Source organism: Neltuma alba, unplaced genomic scaffold, assembly GCF_004799145.2.
Source record: "Neltuma alba isolate B1F8T4 unplaced genomic scaffold, ASM479914v2 tig00011342_pilon, whole genome shotgun sequence".
Classification (NCBI taxonomy): Eukaryota; Viridiplantae; Streptophyta; class Magnoliopsida; order Fabales; family Fabaceae; genus Neltuma; species Neltuma alba.
Genome location: NW_021636043.1, coordinates 342,608 through 368,837, shown reverse-complemented (window position 1 = coordinate 368,837; position 26,230 = coordinate 342,608). Strand labels below are relative to the sequence as shown.

The 26,230-nt window shown below is 36.8% G+C and overlaps 2 protein-coding genes across 12 annotated transcripts; both read right to left on the bottom strand.

The window, feature by feature from the left end:
* Positions 1 to 359: 359 nt before the first annotated feature.
* LOC114712268 (putative pentatricopeptide repeat-containing protein At3g13770, mitochondrial) lies at positions 360 to 22,715 on the bottom strand. Of its 8 annotated transcripts, none has more exons than XR_003737219.1 (4): positions 5,750 to 5,969; positions 4,040 to 4,457; positions 1,660 to 3,583; positions 360 to 424 (listed from the first exon to the last, which is right to left on the bottom strand). XR_003737219.1 is itself a non-coding variant. In XM_028896764.1 (4 exons), exons 3-4 carry the CDS (start codon positions 4,491 to 4,493, stop codon positions 2,139 to 2,141), a joined length of 1,899 nt encoding a protein of 632 aa, XP_028752597.1. In that variant the 5' UTR covers positions 4,494 to 4,646; positions 5,381 to 5,728; positions 22,704 to 22,715; the 3' UTR covers positions 1,561 to 2,138. The 8 variants fall into 8 exon arrangements, 6 of the variants coding, with proteins under 6 accessions (XP_028752597.1, XP_028752594.1, XP_028752595.1 ...); XR_003737220.1 differs by having other exon boundaries at positions 1,664 to 3,583; XM_028896764.1 differs by lacking the exons at positions 360 to 424; positions 5,750 to 5,969 and adding exons at positions 5,381 to 5,728; positions 22,704 to 22,715 and having other exon boundaries at positions 1,561 to 3,583; positions 4,040 to 4,646.
* On the bottom strand, positions 7,351 to 26,230 carry LOC114712267 (ADP-ribosylation factor GTPase-activating protein AGD4). 4 transcript variants are annotated; one of them, XM_028896757.1, is made up of 20 exons: positions 26,101 to 26,230; positions 23,151 to 23,227; positions 21,906 to 22,006; positions 21,473 to 21,543; positions 19,995 to 20,057; positions 19,617 to 19,661; positions 18,719 to 18,784; positions 15,662 to 15,709; positions 15,474 to 15,569; positions 15,346 to 15,387; positions 14,136 to 14,351; positions 13,889 to 14,020; positions 12,980 to 13,198; positions 12,106 to 12,192; positions 11,746 to 12,018; positions 11,416 to 11,534; positions 9,915 to 9,993; positions 8,140 to 8,552; positions 7,806 to 7,931; positions 7,351 to 7,668 (listed from the first exon to the last, which is right to left on the bottom strand). In XM_028896757.1, the coding sequence occupies exons 1-19, from the start codon at positions 26,149 to 26,151 to the stop codon at positions 7,817 to 7,819; spliced, it is 2,313 nt and encodes a 770-aa protein (XP_028752590.1). In that variant the 5' UTR covers positions 26,152 to 26,230; the 3' UTR covers positions 7,351 to 7,668; positions 7,806 to 7,816. The 4 variants fall into 4 exon arrangements, with proteins under 4 accessions (XP_028752590.1, XP_028752589.1, XP_028752591.1 ...); XM_028896756.1 differs by having other exon boundaries at positions 7,351 to 7,931; XM_028896758.1 differs by lacking the exon at positions 26,101 to 26,230 and adding an exon at positions 25,573 to 25,731 and having other exon boundaries at positions 7,351 to 7,931.

Below are 26,230 nucleotides of genomic sequence, written 5' to 3'. Positions count from 1 at the left end.
GGCTTTTATTTGAAGAACTCTTCAGAGATTTGACCTTAGAACTCTCCTTTTTCTTCTTGTTCTTGTTCTTTTGTGTAGCATTACCATCACTGTTTGCATCCTGTTCACTCAACTTTCTTCTTCTCTTAACTCCGCGTTCTGCAAGAGAGTACGACTTCCTCTTTGAAGTTTCCCTCTTATGACCCACTCCTGCTTTCTTCAGTGCAATTTCAGCATCTTCCATCAAGTCAGGAGCTTCAGCTATAGCTGATTTCCCTGGAGTGCAATTCTTTTCAGCACTGACAGAATTGTGCACAGGGATGGTAGCGGCCGCAACCTTCGGCAGCATCCATGGTGGTAAATACCGTTTGCTTGCATCGCAGAAGCAACTCTGACAATTTCTTTCTCCGAATCATGATTATCGCACATCCCCACTGATAAGGATCTGAGGCATTTTTAAGTTACTGTATTAGATAGGATCAGCAACTCCCAAAGCTGAGTCAATTTTCTAAAGGACAGTCATAGATTTTTACTCAGATCACAGTTTAAGCGGGATGCTAAATTAAACAACAAAGGGCTACGTCAAAAACATCAACAGTATCTGGGATCAATATTCTCCACCCCCTTGCAAATGAGAAAATAAAAATGCAAGATTATGAAGTTTCTCATCCACATACTATCTTACATTAAACTTTAAAGAGAAAACATGGTTGAAACATCAGCAGGTCAGCTTGTATCAGCAATTTTTTTTTTTTCCTTTTCTTCAATTGAAAAACAGATTACGGAGAGAATCCATCTACTTAACTTAAAATATATGATAAGGAATCAGAGCTATAACTATATTACAAGAACAAGTGGTGTTTCCATTAAGGCAAACATGCCAGCACTGAGATCTTGCAAAGTTGCAAGAACATAATGTCTTTACAATATTTTTATTGGAAAACAAACGGATTACAGAGACAATCTATGCACTTGATCTGACAGTACATGATACAAAATCACAGCTAAAAATATATTACAAGAACAAGTCATATTGCCATCAAGGTAAGTAAACATGCCAGAAATGACATTTTGCAAGGACTGGCCAAAGATCCTGAAAGACAATAAATAGCTGTCCCCAAGATCTTCAAAACACGTACAAGTTTACAATCGACGACAATTATTTTTCAACCTTTCGTCTAAATTGACTTGGGAACGAAGCCAATGCTCCTCACTTTAAACTACCCATCTGTAGTGCTAAAAATTTGAATGGCTAATCATTCAGGATCTAAGGAACTTCGATCTCACTTCAGTATTACATATTGGGTTCTGTTACACTTCTGTAACAAGAAGTAGAGAGAGAGAGAGAGAGAGAGAGAGGGAAAGATAGAGGAAGATTGAAGAAGAACAGAGGGAATAGAGAAACCAAGAGGAAAAGAGAGAAACAGAGTGACAAGAGAGACTGAAGAATACTGCACTTCAATCCATGAGAAAACACAGACACACGATTATCCTGGAAATACAGCCTTCTATAGGCAGAAAACAATAACAACTAACAGAAATTTAAATGTAACTAACAACTAATCCTACTAACGACTAACAGCTACTAAACCATAGACTATGACCTAACTACCCTTGCTTAAAAAACACCAATTACAATTATATAACAGGTTCTTTAAGCATATATATTCTTGACTTGACCTACTAATTAACATGACGCGTGTTCAAGACAAGAACGTATCACAGGTGTTGTCAAACCATATTCCATTCCAAGCGTAGATCCAACTTTCATCCCACCACTTGCCCCTCCATCCATATGCAACTTGCCATACATCCTTTTTAAACAATCTCCAAATGGAAGTAAAATTATCTGAGGCAAGTATGCAGGTAGATTCCTCCAATTCATTCCATGTGTTACGGTCACTACCAGATCCTGCCATGTTGATCAATAATCTAGAACCCTACAATCAACTTCACCGTCATTTTTGTTCAAAAAAGCCGGTTCTAGACCTTTATCCTGTAATCTTGCTTAGTTCAACATTACTTCACCCTTTTAGTTCCTTTGCTTTCCACTTATTGGTGGGATTTCATTTGATCACTCATCATCATTTTTAGCACCCACCACTAATACTTCCCTTCTGGCAGATTGCCCATGACAATTATGACAGTCCAAGATCTTCTTACCAATAGTCTCCACAAGTACATCTCCCTCCAATGATTCGGTGAAAACGATTTTTATCCCTTAACGACACTTCTCTTCCATAAACCTTTGAGATCAATTTAGCAAAATTGTGGCAATCAACACAAATCCGGAGGTTTTTTATAATGCGGATTGGCACTCCTTTTGGGGTGGCAATTAAGCCAAAAGTCAGAGCCAATTTTTCACTGTGGCCTTGAAGTATCTTCTCCTTCTGCTCATCATCCACATCATACAGCACACAACTTAAATCAGGAACATAACCAACTTCTTTGAACTTGATTGATAACTCCTTCACCTTTGCAAATATCTCCTCTCTTCTAGGATGGCAACGATCACTCGCATGGAAAGTGTGGAGTATTTGATCAAGCTCAATCCAGCTTTTTCCAGGCTCCTTTATTACAGCCTTCTTCAACATCAGATCTCTCAGTGATTTTACATCTTCCCATCTTCCTACTGAAGCATATAAATTAGAAAGAATAACATAATTCCCAGCATTTCCAGGTTCAACTTCTAGAAGTCGATGGCCCACAAATTCACCTATGTCAACATTTGAATGAACCCTACAGGCACCTAAAAGGGAACCCCATATAGCTGGTGTTGGCTCAAAAGGCATTTCATTGATAAATTTAAAAGCCTCTTCCACTTGACCAGATCGACCAAGCAAGTCAACAACACAACCATAATGCTCAATCTCTGGTTCAACTCCAAGTTTACCATTGGCCATATCATTGAAGATATCCAGCCCCCTATCTTCCAGTCCTCCATGGCTGCAACCAGATAACACAGCCAAAATTGTGACACTATCAGGGTTGACTTTATTTTCTTCCCTCATTAAAGTGAAAAGATCAAGCACTTCTCTGCCCATTCCATGTTTACTATACCCCACTAGCATTGCATTCCAGGATATAACAGTTCTCACTGGCATGGTATCGAAGATCCTCCTTGAATAAATGAGGTTTCCACATTTTGAGTACATGTCAATCAAAGAGTTTTGAAGGACAACAGATGAGGGGATTTCACAGCGAAGAACATGATTATGAACTTGTTTGCCATGATCTAGAGCAGCAAGCCCAGAAAGTGCAGTTAAAACACTAGCATAAGTAACATAATTTGATTGCATTCCTTCCTTTTGAAGCTGGCGAAATAGCCCCAATGCCTCTCCATCAAAACCCAGTTGAGCATAACCAGAGATTATAGCAGTACAAGAAACTACATCCCTTTCTGGCATGCATTTGAACACATCATGAGCTTCATGAATTTTTCCAACTTTGGCATACATGTCGAGAAGTGAGCTTCCAACAAAGATATGAGATTCATAATCTGATTTAATGATAAGTGAGTGGATTTGTCTTCCGAAGACAAATCCAGGAGAACCTGTGCATGAAGTAAGTACAGTCGCAAAAGTGAATTCATTAGGTTTTGTTCCTGCCAAAGGGAATGCGTGATTACCATCAGTATAGGGAAAATATTGGGATAGCAATTTTTTTTGGTCTTTTGATGGGGGGATAAAAAATTGAGCCATGAATGAGAGGCTTTTTCCCCTGGTTAATGTAAGCTTGTGATATCTAACCACCAAAAAAATCTTATTTTCATTTCATTGACACAATGACTTCTCCATAAATTTCTAACAAACTAATGATAAAATCTCAGCTAGACATTTTGCACATCCATGTGATGGAAGAAGCTATTTAACCCACTTGCAAAGTATAGTTCATCATACAATCATCTGGTTCGTCGTGGATACAAAAGAATTTCTCCAAACTTTACACCAAAAGGGGGGAAAAAGATAGCACGATGAACATATGGGGATTATTCCGCAATCCGTTTCTAAGATAATTTTATCAACACACACAGTAACTAACAAGTGAACACCAAGCATACCTGATCTTAACATGTGTAGAAAGAGGGTAAGAGCCTCAGAAGCATAACCCTTTTGAGAATAAGCAGAGATCATCGCTGTCCATGACACCACATTTCTTTCAGGCATTTCATTGAGCACTCGCCGTGCATCATCCAATGAGTCACACTTAGTATAGAAAACGATCAACCTTGTTCTAAGGTATACAGATGGCAAATAATCAGTTTTGATCATGTGGGCATGCACTCTCTGCCCTTCTCTAGTGGCCCTTTGGTTCACACACTCATTCAAGATGGAATTGTAACCTTTGAACTTGATTTGGGGGCCCATAAGGGCCATTTGTAGCAAAGCTTCTTGAAGATGAACATTACACATAGAAGCTATAAAAGCCCGTGAATTTGAAGGGTACGTCACGAATCCTAGTTGAGTGATCAACGTTTCCTGAATGTAAGAAGTTATATATCTTGTTCGAAGCATTGGAACTTGTTAGTTAGTGCATAATTTTGTTTGGCACGATAAAGCCTTAATCGTTTGCTACATCATATGCATTTTCCCCCCTCTGACGCCCAGCCACTAAATCATGGATTTTAAACTCGTTGATCCTCAGGCCAAAAGAAAAAACTCGTTGGTCTTGAAAACCATAATGCAAAACGAAAAATAAATAAATAAGCAAACAGTCTCATATAAGTACTATATTTTACAATGCACATGTTTTAACATTTGTATCATTATTTTTTACCACTACAATATTTCAAAATGACTCAAAAACTTACAGAAAATTCTTTTTTTTTTTTTTGGGTTGTAATGAATATCTTCATCAAAGTTTTGACATACTTGATCTAAAATTCAAGAATGCAAAAAAGAAAAAAAGAAGAAGAAAATCCCATTAGAATACAACATAACAATAAAACAATCTACATACAATGACATATACATTTATATTGTTTGATTCAGTACTTAGTAGTCAACGAGGAAGAATACCACCATTGATTGGGGGAAAAAAGAAGAAGTTATAATTATCAAAAAGGAAGAACGCAAGTTGTGAATGAATAAAATGATACTACATTCTTGAATCCTGATATTTTTATATATACTGTGAATGAAAAATATGTCATGTCAAAACATTTAACTATATATGTATTGATTAAAAACATCTAGTTGCGTGTGCGTGTGTGTGTATTTTGCCAGCACAATTCAATGCATAAATACGTGTTAAGTTACTGTTTATATATATATATATATATATATATATATAATAAATGCATAAAAAAGAAGTAACAGACTACCAAGCAACTAACTAGAAAAAGGAAAAAAGAAGAAGACTGAACATAAGCAAGGAATACAAATAAAAGGAATCAGCATACCTGTACGAAGAATTAGAATAATTTCCATTACTTCCCTCTCAATCAAAAAAAGCTCGAACCAAGTAGGCAACAAGCCGTATCAAGCAATCTAAAATAGCACGAAGTCACCCAAGTGCCACTGGGGCACCACAAAAAGACCGTAATTTTCCCAAAATTGAGTAGAGTACAGCAGATGCCGGCCAGGGAATTAATTAAAAAGAATCCCAATAAAAAAATGGAATGCATGTTCATTCATATAAAATAGGTTTGTCCAGCCCAAATCTCATAGAAATGATTCATACGAAAGGGAGTCGCTGAGATATGAAAATCTGAAGCGTCATATCGAAGACAAAAAGACAAAGCGCACAACTAGAAAGACTCGAACGCTACCTGTTGAGTCGCCGACGACAACAAGAATGGAGAACAAGAACGCCGGAGAGGTTGAACGGCGACTGTGAGAGTAGAGAAGGGTGACTGTGCGTGACAGGAGCTGTTGACGACGCGAGAGAGAGGGATCACCATGGGTCGGGCTTCCCTGCCGTTATCATCCTGTGCCCTCCGCTACGTTTATACGGCACCGTTTGCAATGTTGAGGGGGAAAATGTTTTCGTGGTGGATAGGTCAACAAACAGCCAAACAGGGATGAACGGGCATTTCCTCCTCTCAATCAACGTCAACCAAATCCCCCTTCGTTTTATTTTCTTGCTCCCTTTTCACTGCAAACAGGCCAGCCTCGAGAGACCAGGCTTCAAAACCAAATGTCTGGCCTATTTAAACCGGCAGGACTTCAAATAGGTCTTAAGTTTGGTCTATTCATTAAACAGGTTTAGAACTTTCCACGCCCTAATCCGGACAGGCGTGGGCCCTTAATGAAGACCGGGCTATGTCCACCCTTAAGTTAATAGTCAAAGTTTATTCATTTTTCATATAAACCAGTGTATGTAAATGCATATACATAATTATACATATATATTCCCTATTTCCCTTTTTTCCTGCATCTATATATACTCCTCCGGTCCTTAATATAGAACCCAATTGTTGAGTTAGTTTTGGTCCTAAATATAAGACCCATTTTTTATATTTATCAATTTTCTCTAAATTACCCCTATAGATATTCCATCAACCATAATCAAGTATAAGAGAGACAAGGAGTATTAAGAAAGATGATTATGGTGTTTTAGGAAAAGCGTGTTATATTTCTTATAATTAACTAACTTACCTACCTTCCTTAATCTAATCAAATTAGTTAAATAGGTCTTATATTAAGGACCGGAGGAGTATTCTATACATAAAGTTTTGAATTTTTTCATACGTGACCTGTACATACATAACCTCACCCTATTTAATCTTTTTTATATTGGATCAGTTGGGTAGCCAGACGCTAACCCAAACACCCCTTAATCAGTCGGGTCAGGCAAGTTTATAAAATTTTAACATTAAATTTTATATATTTAAAATTAATAGTAAGTATAATTTATTTTGTCAATTACAAAATAATATCTAGTTCATTTAGCATAATTTAATAAATGAAATATAACTCAATGAGAGTTTGATGCATAAGACATTTAATTCTGATAGAATTATGGCCTTTTTACGCGTCAATACATTATTTTGTGCAGCCATAGCGCAAGACTTTATTTTCATGCATGATAAATAATAAAATGTTCAAAATTCATCGATATCCTTTTCGGGCAAATAGAATTCATCCTTGACATTGTAAACTAATATCTTTATTGATTCAGTTTACCAAATAAATACATATACATGTTCAGTTTCAGAGTGAAGCATAAAGAATGGAACTGATGACTTGTAATGTGAGGCCAACATGCTTCGAAAACCATGAAGCTGCGAGTTCGGAAGTCAGATACAAGTATGATTTCAAAAGTATGGACAAAAGATTCAGGACATGCTAAATACGTTGAAAATTTTTCTCGGCCTATTAGAACGGCGTAGAATCAAACATGGTCTGCAACTGGCGAACGTAAAGAATATATGCACTAAGTATTACAGTTCACTTCTGGTCCCAAAAAGAAAGTATTACAGTTCACCATAAAAGAATATGCGATACAGGTTACAATTTTTCTTACAACTTTAGGTATCACAACATAAACAAACCTAAGTATCAATCAATACCCTTGAGTTGCAGATCGATAATAAGAATAAGCCTAAAGCAGCATGTGATTTACAAGTTTAAACAGCTATATATAAACGAAACGACACAGCCTAAATCAGGTTCACTCAAGATGTCCGAGGTCAAGAGATTTGCTTTTCTTGATATATGAATCCAGCGGTCCAACACAAGGATGCACCTAAATAAATTGAACCCCAATGAAAACCAGATTTCCCACTTATTCTTGTGCATGCCAAAACACAAGACATCATTAGACTTGTGATTCTCGAGGAATTGAACAGCAAACTGCCAAACATGCTTTAACACGTTACATACCATTTCCATTTTTAAGCGGATTCGGCTAGCAAAATAAATAGCTCTTCATCAGTTATTGCTCCCATCTCCATTGCTCTTTCAAGTGCAGTGAACCCATCACCATCTTTAATGGAAGGTCTTGCACCCCTGATTTATAAACACGTTGTTTCAAGTTTTCTCATAAAGCGTGTATCATGAAATATAAATTATGAAAAGCCATGCAATGGTCTCGGACATCTATGAAATAAAATTCAATTTTAATTTGGTAAAGGAATTAAGTAGTATTGGCTTTCAACAAAATTTCTGGTAGATGAGAGAGGAAGGAAATCAAGCCAAAACTGCTTGATAGTTTTACCTTCGAAGTAGAAGCTTTGCCAAAGGATTTTTCCCTCTAGAAATGCAATGGTGCAAGGGAGTCTTTCCATGGGAGTCACGCACATTTACATCGGCACCAAATTGAAGCAACAACTCAACCATTAGGTCACTGTCAGAATGACATGCCAGATGCAACAGTGAACAACCTTGGAGATAGCTCACATGATTATCAGGATCTTGGCTTTCAGTTGCGCTACATCTTAAATCCAAATTTTCTGCCTCAGCATGGTGAACGACATCATCATATTTGGTGTTTACCAGAGTTTCATCTGAAGTGACAATGAGGCGATACACTTCTCGTATGTTCAAAGCCTGAACTGCTTGCCAGATTCTTAGGGCAAAAGAAGGGCTCCCGGGTACACTCTCTTTATGGATTAGTGACTTCTCCACGTACTGTTTATAGTAAGGTTATACAAAAATATTTAGAAACTGGCAAAAGCTGTGGTGGTAAATAGACTTCCAAATCGGAATTGAACAGAACATGGGTGGAAACATGCAAAATTGATCTACTACTAGAAAGAATTGCCATGTGAGATTTTCTTCTTTGGCAAAAAAGGGAGCAGAGAAAAAAAGGATGACAGAGACTAACAATCTGATGAAAGTACTCAGAAAGTTTCTCGTCCATGATTTTTCCATAAAAATAAACACCAAGTATTCATTTCAACTTCTCTTAGAAATTAAAACTGATCATCCTATCCTATGTTATATGCTTATAATTAAATTCCTTGTCAATAAATTTGCAAAGCTTGTCAAGGAGGATGGAATGAATTTGAGTAAGGTGGGGAAAGAAAGTAAACTAATGTTGGGGAAGGATTTTGATGGAATATGGGATACGATAAAATTAGGGTTATCTCAGATATTTGGGATCATTTTATTAGGATTATTTGAATAAGGATATATCGAATACCTCTTATGCTGATAGGGATTTAATTGGATTTCCTTATCATTTATCTTTCTTAGAATTATTTTAGATTTTATTTATTTTCAACAGAATAATATGTCAAGGTGGTCTATATTATCTGGTTATCTTTGTTACTTTTTTCTTAGGGTTTGAATTATTTTAAATATTTTATCACTCTATACATAATCCTACGGTTTCTCATCGCAAGCAGACTAAACTTGATTGAATAAAGTAGGGCCAAAAAAAAAAAGAATGAATAAAGCATCCCATATTTTTTAGCCTCCTCCCTCTTTCTTCCTCTTTTCTCTTTTTCTCTCTTCCCCTTCCCCCCCTCCTCATGTCACATCAGATTCCCAACCCAATCTTCCCGGCTCCTCCAAATTAAAGAAATACCGGAGATTTATTCATCAGGTTCACACCCGGCTCCCATTGATGACAAGATAACTTCCAAAGTGGAATGGGTTACCAACCCTTTTTAAATGGAAGCTTCAAATTCCAGAATACAGACCCATCCCATTGATGACCACTCCACGTCCACTGTACTGAAAACTTTCAAACAAGCTCTTAGACTCACTCATAATAGAAAAGGTGATTCAATGGAATGTTTACAGATACGTGTCTTTACTAAAATCAACATGACAACATCATATTATTACTTTATTTTTATGTGTTCTATGATTGGAAGTCATTGAATGAATGAACTAAGATTCTTAAGAACAGAAATGAAACAAAATCAACAATATGCTTTCTCACTCATTGAAAGAAGTCACATGCCTAACATGCAAAGTCGTCTCTTTCAAAGAAGATAATAGAACCATGCACATCCACCGTGAAATAAAAGTACCAGTACTAACCTTCGCATGGATGTACTTTTCCTTCTCTTGGAAGGCGTCTGTGGGGCATGGTTTAATTGGTGCATTTGACTCATTTTTCCTGCAGATAGTTGTCCGGGCAAAAAAGGATTATTCTCAAGTCAATGATGCTAAACTGGAAAGGGATACAAATGAAAAACAATAACAATTCTCAAATCTCGGTCAATTCAATAACTAAAAGGTGATGAATGTTATTGCCCAACAAATGCGTATGCTAGAAGCAGCATAGGAAAGGGGTTAGGAAGTAATAGAGCGTGGTTAAGACAGTGAATAATAGAAAGGGTCACCCTCCACCTTGTACCCGGCCCATAATACTTTCGAATCAGAGCTAAAACTTTTAATACAGATGCTGAAATCCCATGCTGCACAGCTGATAACCCTAGCACATCAACAGCTTCTTTTCCTTTCTCAGTTAACTGAGGATATTTTCTTTTTCTTCCCTTTAAATTGTCTTCAGTTTCTGTCCTGTTATTACAGTGTGACGGGACTTTTGACTTAAATAAGTACTCTCTTTGTCTGAAATCAGAAAAGGACTAAGTGGATCACACGTATCCTTTAGTCCTATTTATATTGGTGCCTACTGACGGAATAATATAAAGAAAAACAATTTCCAATATTTTCTCAATTTCTCTCCTCCTGTTCACCCTCAATATGCCCAGCTATCAGATTGTTAAAGAGCCCACCTTCTGCTATACCAGGTACAAATATATTTCTTGGATGATGCAATCCATATTGATACTAAACCAGGCCTCTACGTGTCAATGCACAGGGCTCACCCTTATGCAGCACGTTCACCCTTTCTGTACCACCATTGACCCATCCTCTTTTCAACATGCTACCAATCTTCTTCATTGTATATACACATCTCTCAACATCGATAAAGTTGTCAGACCCACTAAATCCGCTGCTTAGATTCAGATTCAAAGCTGTCAAGGCAGCATTCAACAATTTGCTTGACACTTGTCCCGCTATCTTCATTAGAGTAGCCACCATGACGTAAAGTAGAACACTAATAAGCAAATGGGATTCACGCTGCAGAACACAGCGTTTTTGGTGCTGCTTATGCAGCCATGAATTTGGGAAAATCTTTGGAGCCAGTGATGACACCACCAGTAGTAAGAAACATCAATGATCCCAGTTTGAGCCTATACAACCTGAGGTAATGAAAATTTGGAAGCTATAGTTCATTGTGGCCGTTCCCTCATCTTCTCCGGCCCACCAAGCTATCCCTGATTCCAATCTTTGGTTCTAATCACCAGATCAATTCAGAAAATGGCACTTCTTACCGGTTTCAATGTCAAAACACTGTCCACATTATCATTCAAGGATGAATCAGAGAGGACCAAGTATAATTGCTTTAGGCTTTCTTTCCATTAAACCAAGTTGGATAACTCTTACAAAGCAAGGCATTTACCAGGTCACAGCCATAATAAGTGCTCTACCGCAATTTCTGTATTCTTCCTAAAGAAAGTAAAATATTTACCTTTCATTGTCATGTAGCAATCCCTCCCATATGGAATTACAATATGCATTACCCAAGTTCCGGAATAAGTCCAGAACAGTAGGTTCCCAAACCTTGACGTCTAATGTTATGGATCTCACCTGCAGTTGGCAGAAAAACATACAATAACCTTAATGATACTAGATTGCTGATATCAAAACAGAGATCATATTATTGAGGAAAGTTTGCTCAGTACAAGCAGCAAAACTATATGGAAAATAACTATTCCTAAAAGCCCATTGACCCAAAAAAAAAAAAAAGTAAAAACACTAGAGGAATAAATAATTTGCATGTCTTTTAGAAAGAATAAACCTTTGATATGTGAACTCCAAGATTTCGATGAACACCAGAGCATTCAATACACAGCAATATTCCCAGGTTAAGAGATGCCCAGTCCGGTTCAGTTGCACAACACTCGGCACACCTATTATTTCCAGGAATGCCCCACAAAATTTTAGACACACTCTCCACTTCATTGGAATATATGTCTTCAGTCAAAGATCCATGGCTATGCTGCAATTGACTATTGCATGAAGCACTGATGGCTGATTTCTCATTTTCTTGATGCAATCCAACCCGATTAGGCTGCAGAAATCACATTGAAAGGCTTTCACATTAGTATCTGCTATATTTAGGCACACAGTCATGCTTTCAAACATTTTGGAAGAGAACCTGTTGAAGAAACTGAGAGTTGAACAGTGATGTAATAGCTCCAGTAATTTTATTTACCCAGTCCATCCTATCAGCTTCATTTTCAGCCTGATCAAAATGAAGTTAGAGAATCCACTAACAATAAGACGAACTAGAATTAAAATAGATCAGAAAACCAAGTTTTCTACAACATTAGTAGAGGTATGCAATCTAAAAGATGCAACATCACAAGTTCAAGAAAAGACTGTGTTATCCCTTTGTTCGCTACATAAAATAAAATATTTTTTTAAGCAATTTAGGAAGGAAAAAAGACACAATTGCTTGGGATGCGTAAGTAGATAACTCCTCGAGTTTCTATCTTATTCATAGAGCTATACAGGTTTACTAACTCTATAGTACAACTAGCCCACCTAGTGGGAAAAGGCTTTGTTGTTGTTGTTATAGTACAACTAGCACAGTGACCAATACGTAATACAGTTAGAATAGAGACTATATATTCTACATAATCTAAACAATATACCATTCCAACATGCTCCCGTCAAACTGCAGCATACATGTCATATGCACCAAGCTGGTTGCTCTATGTGAGCCTCTTCTTGAACATTCCCATGAACGAAGGCATTTTTAATTCTAGCTTATGTAAAGGCCAATTGACGATTCCTACTCCTTACTCATTCCAAAACATAAACAGGACAATTTGGAATGTACTGAGACAAAGCCAAAGCTCTTGGGAAATAGCTGAGTTGTTCCAAAGCTACCACTTCAAAAAGTGTAGAATCAAATGGCTATTTTTAACTAAAATAGGTCAAAATAAACTAAAAACATATGATAGAAACTTATTTTATGAGCCGCTCAAATATATTAAATCAAAAGTGAACCTGATGAAATAAATTACCTGCAGTGTGTATGTTTTGGATGGGGAAATTATGCGAAAGCAAAGTCGAAGATCTGAATCATCTGCATCCATCTTTATAGTTGATGTGCACAGATCAACCCCACGGCAACTTAGAATTTCCTCATTAAGAGATGCTGCCCTGTTGTGCCTAGAGCGGAATCTCCCAAACATGCCACTGTTTTGTTCAGTTGATCTAGTAAAATTATATGATTGAGAGCCCTGGAATCAAATTTGGAAGGAAAAAATTAGTATAACTCCAAAGAAAAAAACTACTAATTTTACTTCATAAATACACCATCTTGATGTTGTTGATTGATCCTGTGTTTGGATTGGAATTATGCAAACTCGTTTTGGATCAATGCAGATGCATTTTTTCCCATCAAAGCTTGTTTAGATTAAGTGATGATTCTTTGAAGCATTTTCCAGCGTCCATCTGATATTAAGGCGTGGTACGCTCACTTGTTGTTTGTTGTGAGAATTTAGGACTGTAATGTGCATTGGGCACTTTGATGATATTATAGATCTGGAAGCTAAGACATTTGTGTCTGAAGATAGTTAACACATCCAAAACTACGGATACAAAAAGTTAGATGAAGACAAAACCAACTTCCTAGAGTGGAAAAATATGGTGTGGATAGGTTTTAGCTGAATGGAAAAGGATGAACCTCAGACAAAAGCTAGCCCTTGGAATAAAAGGAAATAAAAATTATGGGTACAGAAGCATCAGCAAATTCCAGAACTTCCGGTTAATTCTATCAAGAAATTCATTCTTACAAATTGTATTACCAGCAAGGATATTTGGGAATTTGTAGATTTTAGTGTATGGTGGTTCTAAAACAAATTCAACTCGATCAATGCCCATCAATTCAACAGTCAACAGAATAACTAGTGGGGAGGGGAGGTAATCACCATAGCCTTGGCTCCCTTCGCTCTATAGTAATATAAACTCCCTTGGTTGTCAAGCACAAAAAACCTCCGCTTCCAATCTCCACGCAATCTTGAGGATCGTTTTAGCAGATAGCCTTGCTTAACTGTTTGACACTACTAACACAAAAGTAAAAACAGTTACAAGCCATGATAATAAGAGCAAAACCAAAATAGTCAAGACAAGCAGGCAAGCTGACTGATGACACCCTACAAAAGCATATTTACTTACCTCACCTTGGGGCACAGACTGGATCCCTACTTCAGAGCTCTTGTATGAGTTCAACCCAACAACACGGCTGCCGTCAGCACCAAATAAAGTATCAGCATTACTAGAAGCTCGTGTGTTGTCCAGCTCAGCTTGTGTTCTATATTCCTGAATTCGTTTTGCAAGCTTATCTTGTTCAACATTAGCCAGCTCTTTAGATTGTTGTGCATATGTTAGTACCTTAACGCAGAACAAGAAGAAGAAAATTAATACATTATCCTCATGGAGCTATCAATCTTCAAACCACAACAACTACCATTACCAAATGACAAAAAGATAAATTACTTCAACATTGACCAAAATAAAATTGTTAGAAGTGTGGTGGCTAGATTAATTAACGTGTTACAAGAGACCTAAGCTTGTACTAGTTCTACCACATTGTACTTGACCTAATTTTATACTTCCTCCGATTCTGATTATAAGACAAAATTTTGGGCAGTAAAGTTTCCTGTATATAAGACAATTTACAGTAATTAATATTTTGTCCTAAAATGCCCCTAATGAATGAATAAAAGGAGTTGACCCACTTCGGAGAAAAAACATATGCAGCCTTTCCCATGGATGAAAATGTTGAGTATTGATTGAGAGAAGACAGTGGAAAGATGGAATAAATTTTAAGACGTATATTAGTTAAAACTGTTTTATTGGTATGTGTAAGGTAGGCAATTTTAAGTTATAAAAAGGAATAGAGGGAGTGATTACAAATAGAAAAACAGGGAACCTAACATTGCAAGATGGTGATCCCATTCCCAAATGCTCTTTCTACTCCTTGATCACAGGCTAAGTTAAACAAAAGAAAAATTAGTCAAAGATTACCTATTTTACTATCAAGGGGTGTGAAACAACCCACTAAAGTGAAAAACATAATGCTTCCAGCCCTCTACTTGTATCATATGTTAAAAATAATTAACATAAATGACATCTATTCTACTGACAGTATGCTAGCTGCAGATTGTACAATCACCTTAACACAACGTCTTCTACAAAATCTCTATAAGTAAAATGTCATCAGAGGCCAGAATTCACGAACTTAATAATCCCTCTGTGTGTCTAATTCTAGTCATAAAGTAGAAGGGCAGTACACCTAGTAAAAGCCTAGTCCGCTAGTCACCAACCCAATTTACACTAGCAATCACACTGAAACTGTTCAAGAGAAAGTAAACCATATATATACCTGGTGAATATAAGGTTCCATTTGGCTCAGTAAGTCATAACCCTGTAGCATTAGAAACCCAACTGGTTAAGCATAGCACCACAAAATGGAAATCCCCAAATAAAGAAATTGGCAATTAATAAACATACCAGCTTGAAGTATCTAAGATGGGCATCCATTATTGCACTAAAGGACTCCAAGAACTCATACTTCTTTTTCACTTCAATGTTCATGAGTGAGTTTACCTGCAGTCCTTAAAATCCCACAGGAAGGTTCATAAGACAAAGAAAGTTTGATCCAAAGACACGTAAAAGATCAACAAAAGTAGAAGGCATACTAGATTAAAGCGACTTTTCTCAAAAGCTGACTTTGAATTCAGAAGACCCTGTCATAGATGAAATAGAGAAAATATTAATCTACGTAATGTAAGTCTAAGTCACCAAGACATAAATGAAAGAATAAGAAGCAACTACTTTTTCCAAATCTCTCTCTTTTCTCTTGATTAATCAATTGTAAGCAACATTTGCCTTTATGATTGTATATTAGATTAAGTACAAAAGGAAATACATAGAGATAAAAGAAATACTATTGATTTGAAAGAAAGAAAAAGAAATGTTAAAACACTAAATGATGTCTAATCAGAAATTTAAAAAAAAATAATAATAAAAGAGAGAGAAGGGGGGAAAAGAAAAGAAAAATGGTAGAACCCAAATGGCTAGATAATTAAGTGAATAAAAAAAAAACTGACATATAATCTAGTAAAGGGTTGAGGCAAGAATCTCACTCTCAACTCACTAATAGCCGGGATAAAATCTACTAAAATTTACTTAAGCAAGGATCTCACTTAACTAGATTTAGTAGCCAGAAGGAGAATCTCCAAATTACTGAACAAATATTTATTTCTCTCATATGTTAGCTTATAGGATGGCTAACATATTTATAATGCAGAAATTACAATTGAATAAATATAAGAATTAAGTAAATATCCCTAATATCTTGGAACTAACAGAAAGAGACGTTGATGGACCTCTAACAACCTAAAGTCCCCTTATTCAATTAATAAATCATTAATAAAATCAATAAAACCTAAAAGACTCATTCAACTCTCCTAAAAAGATGCAAACAGACTCAACCACTACTCCATTCTCCCTATTTCTCCTCTGGTGCGTTAATGTGCTGACTTGGAGTCCTATCAATACTCCCTCCCTGAAGACACGACTTGCCCTCAAGTCGTAATTGATGAACTTGCGCAGCCACTTGAACTGTTCCCTTATCCATTGGATTTGCCTTTGACCGATGGTTCCCATTCATTTGCATTTCTAATAAGAGCAGACTTTGAAATTGGGCAGCAGTATGGGTCCCTGGAATAACTCCCTGAAGCTTGTACTTTTTGCCATTTATCCAGAAAATCATGAACATCTCGTTCCACTTGGTTTGGGTGGTATTCAATGAAGCCAGCCATTTAATGCCCAGAACAAGATCAATTCCACTTAAAGTGAAGGGGAAATAATCTTGTTTAATAACTAAATCAGAAATTTTTACCTCTAAATCTGTGCAAATACGGTTGCATTTTACCACTCTACCATCTCCTGTTTGAACTCCAAATGAAGACGTCACACTAGTAGGAAGACACAAATCAGAAACTAATGCTTCTGATATAAAATTGTGAGTAGACCCACTATCTACTAAAATCAGAATCTCTCGGCCCATTATAAAACCTTTGAGCTTCATGGTTCCAGCATTTGCCTTCCCTACCATGGCGTTAAACATAACCTCAACTTCCCCTCCATCTCCCATATTGTTGACATCTTCTTTTGAGGGTAGGATAATTTCTTCTCCTTCTTCAATGAGTTCTAGGAGAGAAAAAGAGGAGTTGCAGCGGTGCCCTGGTTTGAAAACTTCACCACAGCGATAGCAAAGCCCTTTCTCCTTGCGACGCTGGCGTTCAGACTCCAAGGTAGAGGAACTGGGTGATTTTGCTGATGGGTGCTGAGACAAATATGTGTTTGGGGTTGGCGGTGGAAGGAGCTTTGGAACTGCAGATGAAGATGGTTGTGCGATGCTTGTGTCTTGTGCTGGCTGGGTATAGGGAAAAAAGGTGCGAGTTACTCCTGAGGCTATGTTGGGCTTAGGCCCATTAGCCTTTTGGAGCTTAGTTTCATATTCTAATGCTAAACTGGTTGCTCGATAGACAGTTCTAGGCTTATGGATACGTACATCCGCCTTCAACTCTTCCTTGAGCCCATTGATAAAGACACCTAACAAGCAATGCTCTGGCCAATTCTTGACGCGTGAGGACCTGCGAGCAAATTCAGAACGATACTCCGACACCGTCCCTGTTTGTCGAATGCTACAAAGGTACTCATCTGGGTTTTGGTATTCCGGTGGTCCATAGTTTTCTTGAAGAACCTTCACAAGTTCATCCCAATACACTACTGTGCGTTCATTGTTAACCCAAGAGAATAGATCAAGCGCGTCTCCCTCCAAGTACATTGATGCCACATCCACTTTCAAATCTTCTGGGGTGTCATAGTACCTAAAATATTTCTCCGCCTTCAATATCCAGCCTCACGGATCCCCACCGCTAAACTTGGGGAATTCAATTTTTGTGTAAGGCATTCGGCGCCTATAAGATGCTTCAGGGTCGTCCTCACTGTCAGCTTCCCAATGAGAACGTTGGTTTCCTCTTCGACTTCTTTCAGATGCAGCCTCCAAATTGGCTACTCTATTAGCTAATGCTTCAATATTTTCCAGTCGCGCAGCAATTGTGGTCAAAGGATCACTATCTCCTACTAAAGGATTTTCAGGTGGGTTGGGAATGCGGGATGATCTAGTCTCAACCATGGCTCTGATGCCAATTTGGTAGAACCCAAATGGCTAGATAATTAAGTGAATAAAAAAAAAACTGACATATAATCTAGTAGAGGGTTGAGGCAAGAATTTCACTCTCAACTCACTAATAGCCGGGATAAAATCTACTAAAATTTACTTAAGCAAGGATCTCACTTAACTAGATTTAGTAGCCAGAAGGAGAATCTCCAAATTACTGAACAAATATTTATTTCTCTCATATGTTAGCTTATAGGATGGCTAACATATTTATAATGCAGAAATTACAATTGAATAAATATAAGAATTAAGTAAATATCCCTAATATCTTGGAACTAACAGAAAGAGACGTTGATGGACCTCTAACAACCTAAAGTCCCCTTATTCAATTAATAAATCATTAATAAAATCAATAAAACCTAAAAGACTCATTCAACTCTCCTAAAAAGATGCAAACAGACTCAACCACTACTCCATTCTCCCTATTTCTCCTCTGGTGCGTTAATGTGCTGACTTGGAGTCCTATCAAAAAACTACTAATCTTTAACAAATCAATTCAACAAACCTCTTCTACTCCAGCAACAATGTCTTCCCGTGTATTCTTCTTCAAAGACACAAATTTTTCTCGTGCCTGGAGAAAATAGACGAGTGAACACTGTTAGAAACCATAATAAGTTGCTGTTCTGAACTGGGCAACTAAGTACAAGATAAGTGCGTGGTATGCAATGGAGGACTCAAGCAAACCAAGGCTTTCAAGAAGAGCCATTAGGGGGGGGGGGACTGCTTCTGTAAGTACAACTTTCCTTGCTAATTTGAACGAGAAGTTAGATGCATAAGCAACAGTAAAATTAAGCAAGCTTAACTTGACGCTTAAGTGAAAACTTGTATTGCTAATTTGGCAGTCGCATATTTTGTTCAAAAAAATCTGCCTGTTAAGGGGAGAGGAAAAAAAATCAAAGATCACCATTAGTTATAATGGGAGTTAACCGGGGCTCTCATCATTGCGGGGTTCATTATCCATTATGTAAAAAAAGAAAGTAATGACAACAGATCCAGAGGTGAAAAGGTAAGTGATCCTAACAAAACATGCATGGTCATTTAGATTTACCATCAAAATGTCTGGGAACTGAAACAAACAAGACGATTGACTCAGTCATTTAAATATTATTGTGAACCCTTTCAGAAAGATTCTGCAAAGATGAAAATAACAAAGTGCCTCAAAAGTAAACTTAAAAGGATGAATATACATCTCATTATGAATATGTAAGGAGGAAAAAGAGGAAAGAATCCATATCTAGGCAGTATAACACACAAGAGCACAACTTTGGCATCATCTTAACATCAGAGGGACAAATAAGATCTTATGAAATATCAACCTGTATAACCAAGTTTCAGGATTATACATTCAAATATAAACACCAATAAAATTAATTATAGCATTTTACAAAAGAATTGTTTTATACCTGATCATATGAATGAACAGCTTTGTCGAAACGAGCACGAGAATCCTAAAACAAGCATGGAAAGTGAGTGAACACAATGAAATCAATAATAATTTTTAGCAAAGAAATAATTTTCAAAAGAGACAAACTCAAGAAAAGCAGAAGTATCACCTTTTAAAAATTCAATTTCAACCACCTACTTTATGCATTTAAAACTTGAAAATAAACAAGAGTCAACCAAAACCATTGCTGCGGTATATAAATGATTTGCAGTTACAGAAGGCAACATAAAACAAGAACAGAAGTATAGCTCTTAAAAAAGTATAGCAAAAGTATGGCTTGCACTTAAACAATAACATGCTAATAAAGTAAGTGAACAGAAGAGGAAAGAAAACACACCTTTGCATCTCGTAAATCAACATTCATAAACTGCGCCAACCGGTCGATCAACACATGCTCCACCTGAACCAAAATTCTGTCAACTGATAATAGACACAAGAAATCCATTATCAAGAAAACGTTTTGGGCTTTGGAGACTTAGCAAGCCACAAATAAGAATAAAAGTATAGCTCCTTCCTTTTCCTGGCCATCTTTTCATTTAGAAAATGGCTAGTAAAATTAAAAGGGCTGTTAAATCCAATAACTGGATTTAGCATGACCTCTCTTTTTTCTCCAAATCAAATTAAAATTTAGTGGGAGAAGTGCTCTATCGTAGCTAGGGAAGGATCCAAGTTAATCCAACAGCTGAAGCTCGTGAAAGAGAAGCTGAAGTGTTGGAATAGGGAGGTTCCTGGGGATACCATGAGTAAGGGGGGTCTTGCTGTTGAAACTCAACGTGATAAAGGGGGAGAGAAAGACATGTGCTAGTATGAGTAGTTTTAATTGTAAGTTTAATCATTTATTTTATCCCATTTGTTTGTTCTGTTCAAACGTCACTTGTCTGTCCTTGATCGTGTAGAGATTAGAGGAAGGTTGTTTTGTTATTGTAACTATCCTTTTTTTCCAGCAAAGTTATTGTAACTATCCTATTATCTTGAGATTTGATTGGATTTGAGTGGTTGGTTTGCGGCTAGCCTATCCTACTGATTCCCTGAATGTCTCTGCACCTTCTGACTGAATAATAACACATAAAAACAGAGAAACATTTTCTCTGGTATCGCTTCATCTTTTCTCTCTGATTTCCTACATGGTATTAGAGTTGGTTTTACAACACAAAGATGACCACATCCAACTCAATGAGAGCCATTCACAAAGGGACTCTGAATCCTGACTCAGAAGCATCCAGCACCTCAAAACTGATTCTGGTTCCATGGCTACCAACAGTACTCTATTGAAGACCAGAAATCATAGGTTCAATGAAAATAAGTCATCTACAATGGTCCCAGGGAATTGTTACGTTCATCATGGAAAAGGCAAGGTGGAATACATCACTGATGAGGCCATTGAACCAAAACTTTCATGCCCCAGAAATGAGGTATGGAGAGCAAAGACCAATATGATCAAATCATGGATGGTAAATTCAATGTAAACTAAAATTGGAGATAATTTTCTCCTCTGTCAGACTGACAAGGATGTGTGTGATGCTGTGAAGAGATCACACTCGACAGTAAAGAATGCAGCAGCTTTGTCCAAATTAAAGGACTCATCCATAACTTGAAATGAGTGAAATTGGAAATCACTCAATACTGGAATATTCCAGAGAAGTATTGGCAGAAAGTGAACTTCAAATAGCTGAATGAAGAGAAAATTCTACATTGCATTCCAACAGAAAAATCATTTTGTCCAGCCCGGGGTAAAACGTGCCCAAATTAAGACTTGTCTCAATTATTGTTAAGAATTCACAATCTAGAGAGAATCATGCGGATTCTGGGACTCACCTGTGACCGGAGAAGCTCTTTAAAAGATGCAAGTTCACGAAGTGCACCAATAAATTTAGATATGACAGGTCCTGGAAGAAAATAATACAGTTAAAAGCATACCACACTCAACTTTAATACCGACCATTATCGTATCCATGAATGATTCAACGATGGTTGGTAAGAGTTACTGCATAATTACATGTCTACAGCAAAAAAGTGCATGCACATCCATTCACATCATTCTTTGTTTCTTTGTTTCTTTTTCTTTTTTTAATTAAGAAAAAATGGTGCTTCATCACCAAAACTTGGTATAGACAGGATATCAAACAAAATCACTAGTGGGTTTAATAGTATAGTACTGATTACTTTATGAGAGAAACGCCTTTTTGGTTTCTTTTTCGCTCATGCAAAAGAGAAATAAAACGATATAAGATAATGCATTCCCAACAACCTCCAATTGATACACTAACAGGATCATCCTGCCCCCCACCAAATACTTCTAATGCATCAGCAAAGGCAATGTCTCCATTATAAGCTTCTCCTAAAGCTGCCCTGATGGTAAAAGAACAAAGAATTAACAACTTTGTGTCAGTCCAACAACTGGTTTGATTGGTGTAGAGGACTAAAAAGACACAGTTCTAGCCACCACAGTCATTTACCCAGAATCTTCATTACTAAAATCACACAGAAATTCAAAGTAAGATGAAAGACCAAACTTCTTTTTCTTTTAATTTAACCAACTAAAATAGAAAGATCTTCCATCCATGACACGTCACACACACCCAGCATCATAGAAGTACTACTTGCAAATAAGAAACAAAAAAAATATGGATGCCGTTATTTTGCTAAAAAAATATCTTAAAGTCTATTTTCATTTGCAAACTTTCATTTAATAAAAAGGCATTTATTTTTGAAGCTAAAATATCTATTGTCCTTGCTGAAAAGTCAAATTTACATTGACGATCATGATTGTTGCTAGACTTTGGGCTTGAACATTTAAGAACTACTGAGTCACTTAACGCTTATGCATTCATCCTAATGAATAGGAGAAACTTCAATATTATATCGTTGCTATCATCTGATCAAATTTGGTAGGGCAAGGAAACAAACAATCCAAACCCATGAAAATATCCAGACATGATTCTAATAATCAGCCAACAGTAGTCATAAAAGTTTTAAATACGGAAGAATTTTCCTCAAAATCATTTTTTGCAACTGCTCATAGCTCAACTCCCAATGATAACTGAACGTCTATCTAGTTTAAAGCAAGTAAAAATATAACTGCAGCAGAATGGCAAGCAATGAAATGATATTGGATTTGATGAAAGATATCTCATTGGAAGTCTGACTACCACACATTTTCTCCAGCTGGATCTCGCGATCTAGTTCCCAGATCCCCATTTTGTCCCCCCTTGCGCTTTGTTGAGATAAAAGAAGCACAAAAGATATGGAGAAAAGAAAATGACCAAACAGTACGTACACATACATAAAAATATTCATAATGTATATGGGAGCATATCAATAGTGATCTTAGGTGAGAGGTGAGAAAAGTAAGTAACCACCATTAAATCATGAATTAAAGGTCAAGAGTAAATATATAAACCATCAAAAAATCATGATATGACATTCCCGGGGAGTGACTTGGCAAACACAACAATAGATCTATTACCTAAGACAAAATATATCAAAAGCTTACATAAATTTCTTGCACCCTCTGTATAGTTTCTGGCATCGATCGGCTAACTCATCAGTCGTTTCTTCAAGAGAACATATCTGTAACAAGGAAAAGAAAGAAACTACTATTGAGAATAATCTTTATAAGTCTGATCAGAAACTAATAAATTTTCCCATATAGACTGCCGATTCAGGAATCTTGATCACATTAAATACTTCCACGGTCACATTAATACTGGTTTTGAATAGATGAAGAAATTTCGTTGACATTAGAGTAGAAAAGGACAAACCAGAATAAGGCATCCTCTTACTGTAGACTAAAGAAGTCAAGGAATAAAAAAAAATGGAAAAAACACAAAACAGCCAATAGAATTGGCAAAAACGAATATTTATCCTTAAAAGGTTTGGCATTTCTCTACCAGGCACCAAATATTAAAAGAAATCCATATCATAACCTCATCAGCATAACTTTTCCAGCATCAACCAGATTAATTCAGCAGATCAACAAATATAGGCTCATCAACAAAACATATAACTACCCTGTAGTAATAAGTACTCTCCAATGGTTTTAGCTTTAGGGTTTTGGAGGACCAGTGGATTGGGTCTTCAGTTTTTACTGAGATTTTCCCCAAACTTTATTGTCTATCAGCTTTGCATCATGCACCACCACCTTTGAAATTCCTAATTTAACAAGGGTCCATTATAAATGGAATTTCCACACCTCATAACCTTTACAGTGTTTTTAATGATATTGCTCTACTGTTTCATATCCGTAGTGAATCCCACCTTCCAACTACTAAGTGATCTTTGCAATCTCCCATTTTACTTAATAGTGTAGTTAAGTAACTCTGTTATGTAATCTGTTATGCAACTTAACTGACTTGGTTAGACTTAGTTAGCCAACTTAGTTGAGGCACGTGACTGTATCTCTGTATATATATGACACTCAGTACAATGGAATACATATCAGACTATTCACTCATCCTTCTCTCTCCCACCTTCCCACTTTACCCTCACTACTTTCCTCCAAATCCTTCCTCAATTTTCTTACTCCTAATGGTGCTTTATGGAAGCTCAAGGTTAACTATAAGGTTTACAGTTTTGTCGGGACAGCACAGGCCAATAGAATAGAATCAACACATAACGTGCTTCAAACTAATTAACCTAATAAAGCTGTTTTATGTTTATGTTGTATTTTATGAGCTCCAAAAAGAATACAAACATTACTACTAGCATTGCAAATTGGGAAATAACATTACTACTTTTTCCAGAGTTATCACCCTGAATGTGTTCTAGCAGCTCCAAGACGAATATAAACATGCTTTGCACAGTAATATAACATGGCAAATGTCAGCATTGATTTTTTGGGAATTTTTTTTCATTTGCAGTGGCCTAGCCCCTCTAGTTCCTCTTGTGGCAATTTAGTTTGAATTTTGAAGCTTTGGCCATTAGTAGAGATCCTTTGGCAGTTAGGTGCTTTTGGCAGGAAAAAATTGCAAGAATCCTTGACCAAAGATTTTTTCCCACATACTGTCTTTAGAAGAGAGTTACTTTTTGGATTCACCTAGGATTCAACACAAGGCTGGTTCAGGGGATTAAAATTGCATTCTTCCTTAAGATTAAGGAATCAATGATCCTTCAATGTTAACATGGCCATCAATGAGACTAATAATTTTGGCTTCTGAATGGAAATTCTATAGGACATAACAATCCCACTTTGACAAACAAATTACGTCAGCTTAAACTTTTAAATGTGCTTCTCAGTCTACTCCAATAAATTTAAGCAACTACGCTTTACTGTTATGAAATCTGTTCAAAACACTTTCTTGAAGTAAACTTAAAACTTTCCCTTAACTATATGATACTCGCACTAGAAACAGGAAACACAGTTATACTCACTTATTTTTCACATCCTTCTCAGAATTAGTGGAATAATTGGTTAAGAAACCCACAACAATCCCAAGTGAACCCAAGCCAACCGAAGGCTTTATTCTCTGTGAACTATAAGCTCTGCAGTGAATAAAGAGCTAGTAGTGAAGTTCTATTTATATATCTCTGGCTTGAATTTGAATTTAGAATTTTAGCAAACTTCAATTAATTAGTTCTCATTCCAGCTTTCTCTAAAATGTCTTTGGTTTACAACGGTTTACAAATCTGAGTTTAGATCTTTTAGAACTCCATAACAGTTTGGTAACAAATAAAAGCTAGGAATTTTTTGGCCATCGCTTTGCCAGGATTTTAAAATATGTAGAACCGTTTACATTTATGTTTATTTCACACACCACATTGGTTTAAGTGCAGATGTCTGTTTACGACTTGGTTGGAGGGTACAGCCTAGCATAGTTTAAAACATGCAACTTTGATATTGCAAAAAGAACTAGCTAACGGTCTGGTCTTGACTTTTGTTTTCAGAAATGAACAAAAATAAACTACAAATGAAATACCTATCGTGTCCCCAGGCGTCGCACGTTCATCTTATGCATTATACGTTTCTTTCCTCCCACTCTCCATTTTTCCTCTAATCACAATGTCAGAGACTTATTGCAGATCCAGTCCTAAATCTCTTTTCCAATTCCGAAACCACAAGGTATTTAATCACCATTACTTGCCCAGAAATCTAGCTCAAACGAAGAACAACGGTCTGCTTCCTCGTGGTTTCCCATGAAATAATATTTAACAAAAATGTATTGAAACTTCGAGGCGTCTGAGAATATAAGAAGCTATGAGGGGTAAAGATCAACCATCGTCGCAGCCACTGGCACCTCTCATCGAGCTTCAAGCACAAGAAATAAGAAGGCCATGCCTGTACGTGACAGAATCGCAGTGCCACAATACGGACAAAAAAAGCGTGTTCATGGTTTAAAAACTAGACCAACAAATGATGCTTAATGAGGATTAGACAAGAGCCAAAAAGTGATCAAAAATTGGAATTTAGAATAGACGCAACATCGAATCTTGCACAGCCAGTTTACCTGCTTCTGAAACATGGGGGAATCATCCAGTTTGATAAAGGCCGATGCCATTGTTGCTCTGGGGAGAAGCTCGTTGTCGCTGTCTTGCTCACTTGTGAGATTCGCTGGGATCTTCAGATCGGCAATGAAG

What these genes read in the sequence shown, in the direction of transcription:
- LOC114712268 (XM_028896761.1), bottom strand. Translation starts at nt 5,881, where the DNA reads ATGGTGATCCCTCTCTCTCGCGTCGTCAACAGCTCCTGTCACGCACAG. An exon ending in TGTCGTCGGCGACTCAACAG is followed by an intron (nt 4,458 to 5,749) that starts GTAGCGTTCGAG and finishes TCTTACATTCAG; the next exon opens with GAAACGTTGATCACTCAACT. An exon ending in TCTACACATGTTAAGATCAG is followed by an intron (nt 3,584 to 4,039) that starts GTATGCTTGGTG and finishes TCCCTTTGGCAG; the next exon opens with GAACAAAACCTAATGAATTC.
- LOC114712267 (XM_028896756.1), bottom strand. Translation starts at nt 26,151, where the DNA reads ATGGCATCGGCCTTTATCAAACTGGATGATTCCCCCATGTTTCAGAAG. An exon ending in AAGAGCTTCTCCGGTCACAG is followed by an intron (nt 20,058 to 21,472) that starts GTGAGTCCCAGA and finishes ATTTTGGTTCAG; the next exon opens with GTGGAGCATGTGTTGATCGA. An exon ending in AAAAGTACATCCATGCGAAG is followed by an intron (nt 8,553 to 9,914) that starts GTTAGTACTGGT and finishes TACTATAAACAG; the next exon opens with TACGTGGAGAAGTCACTAAT.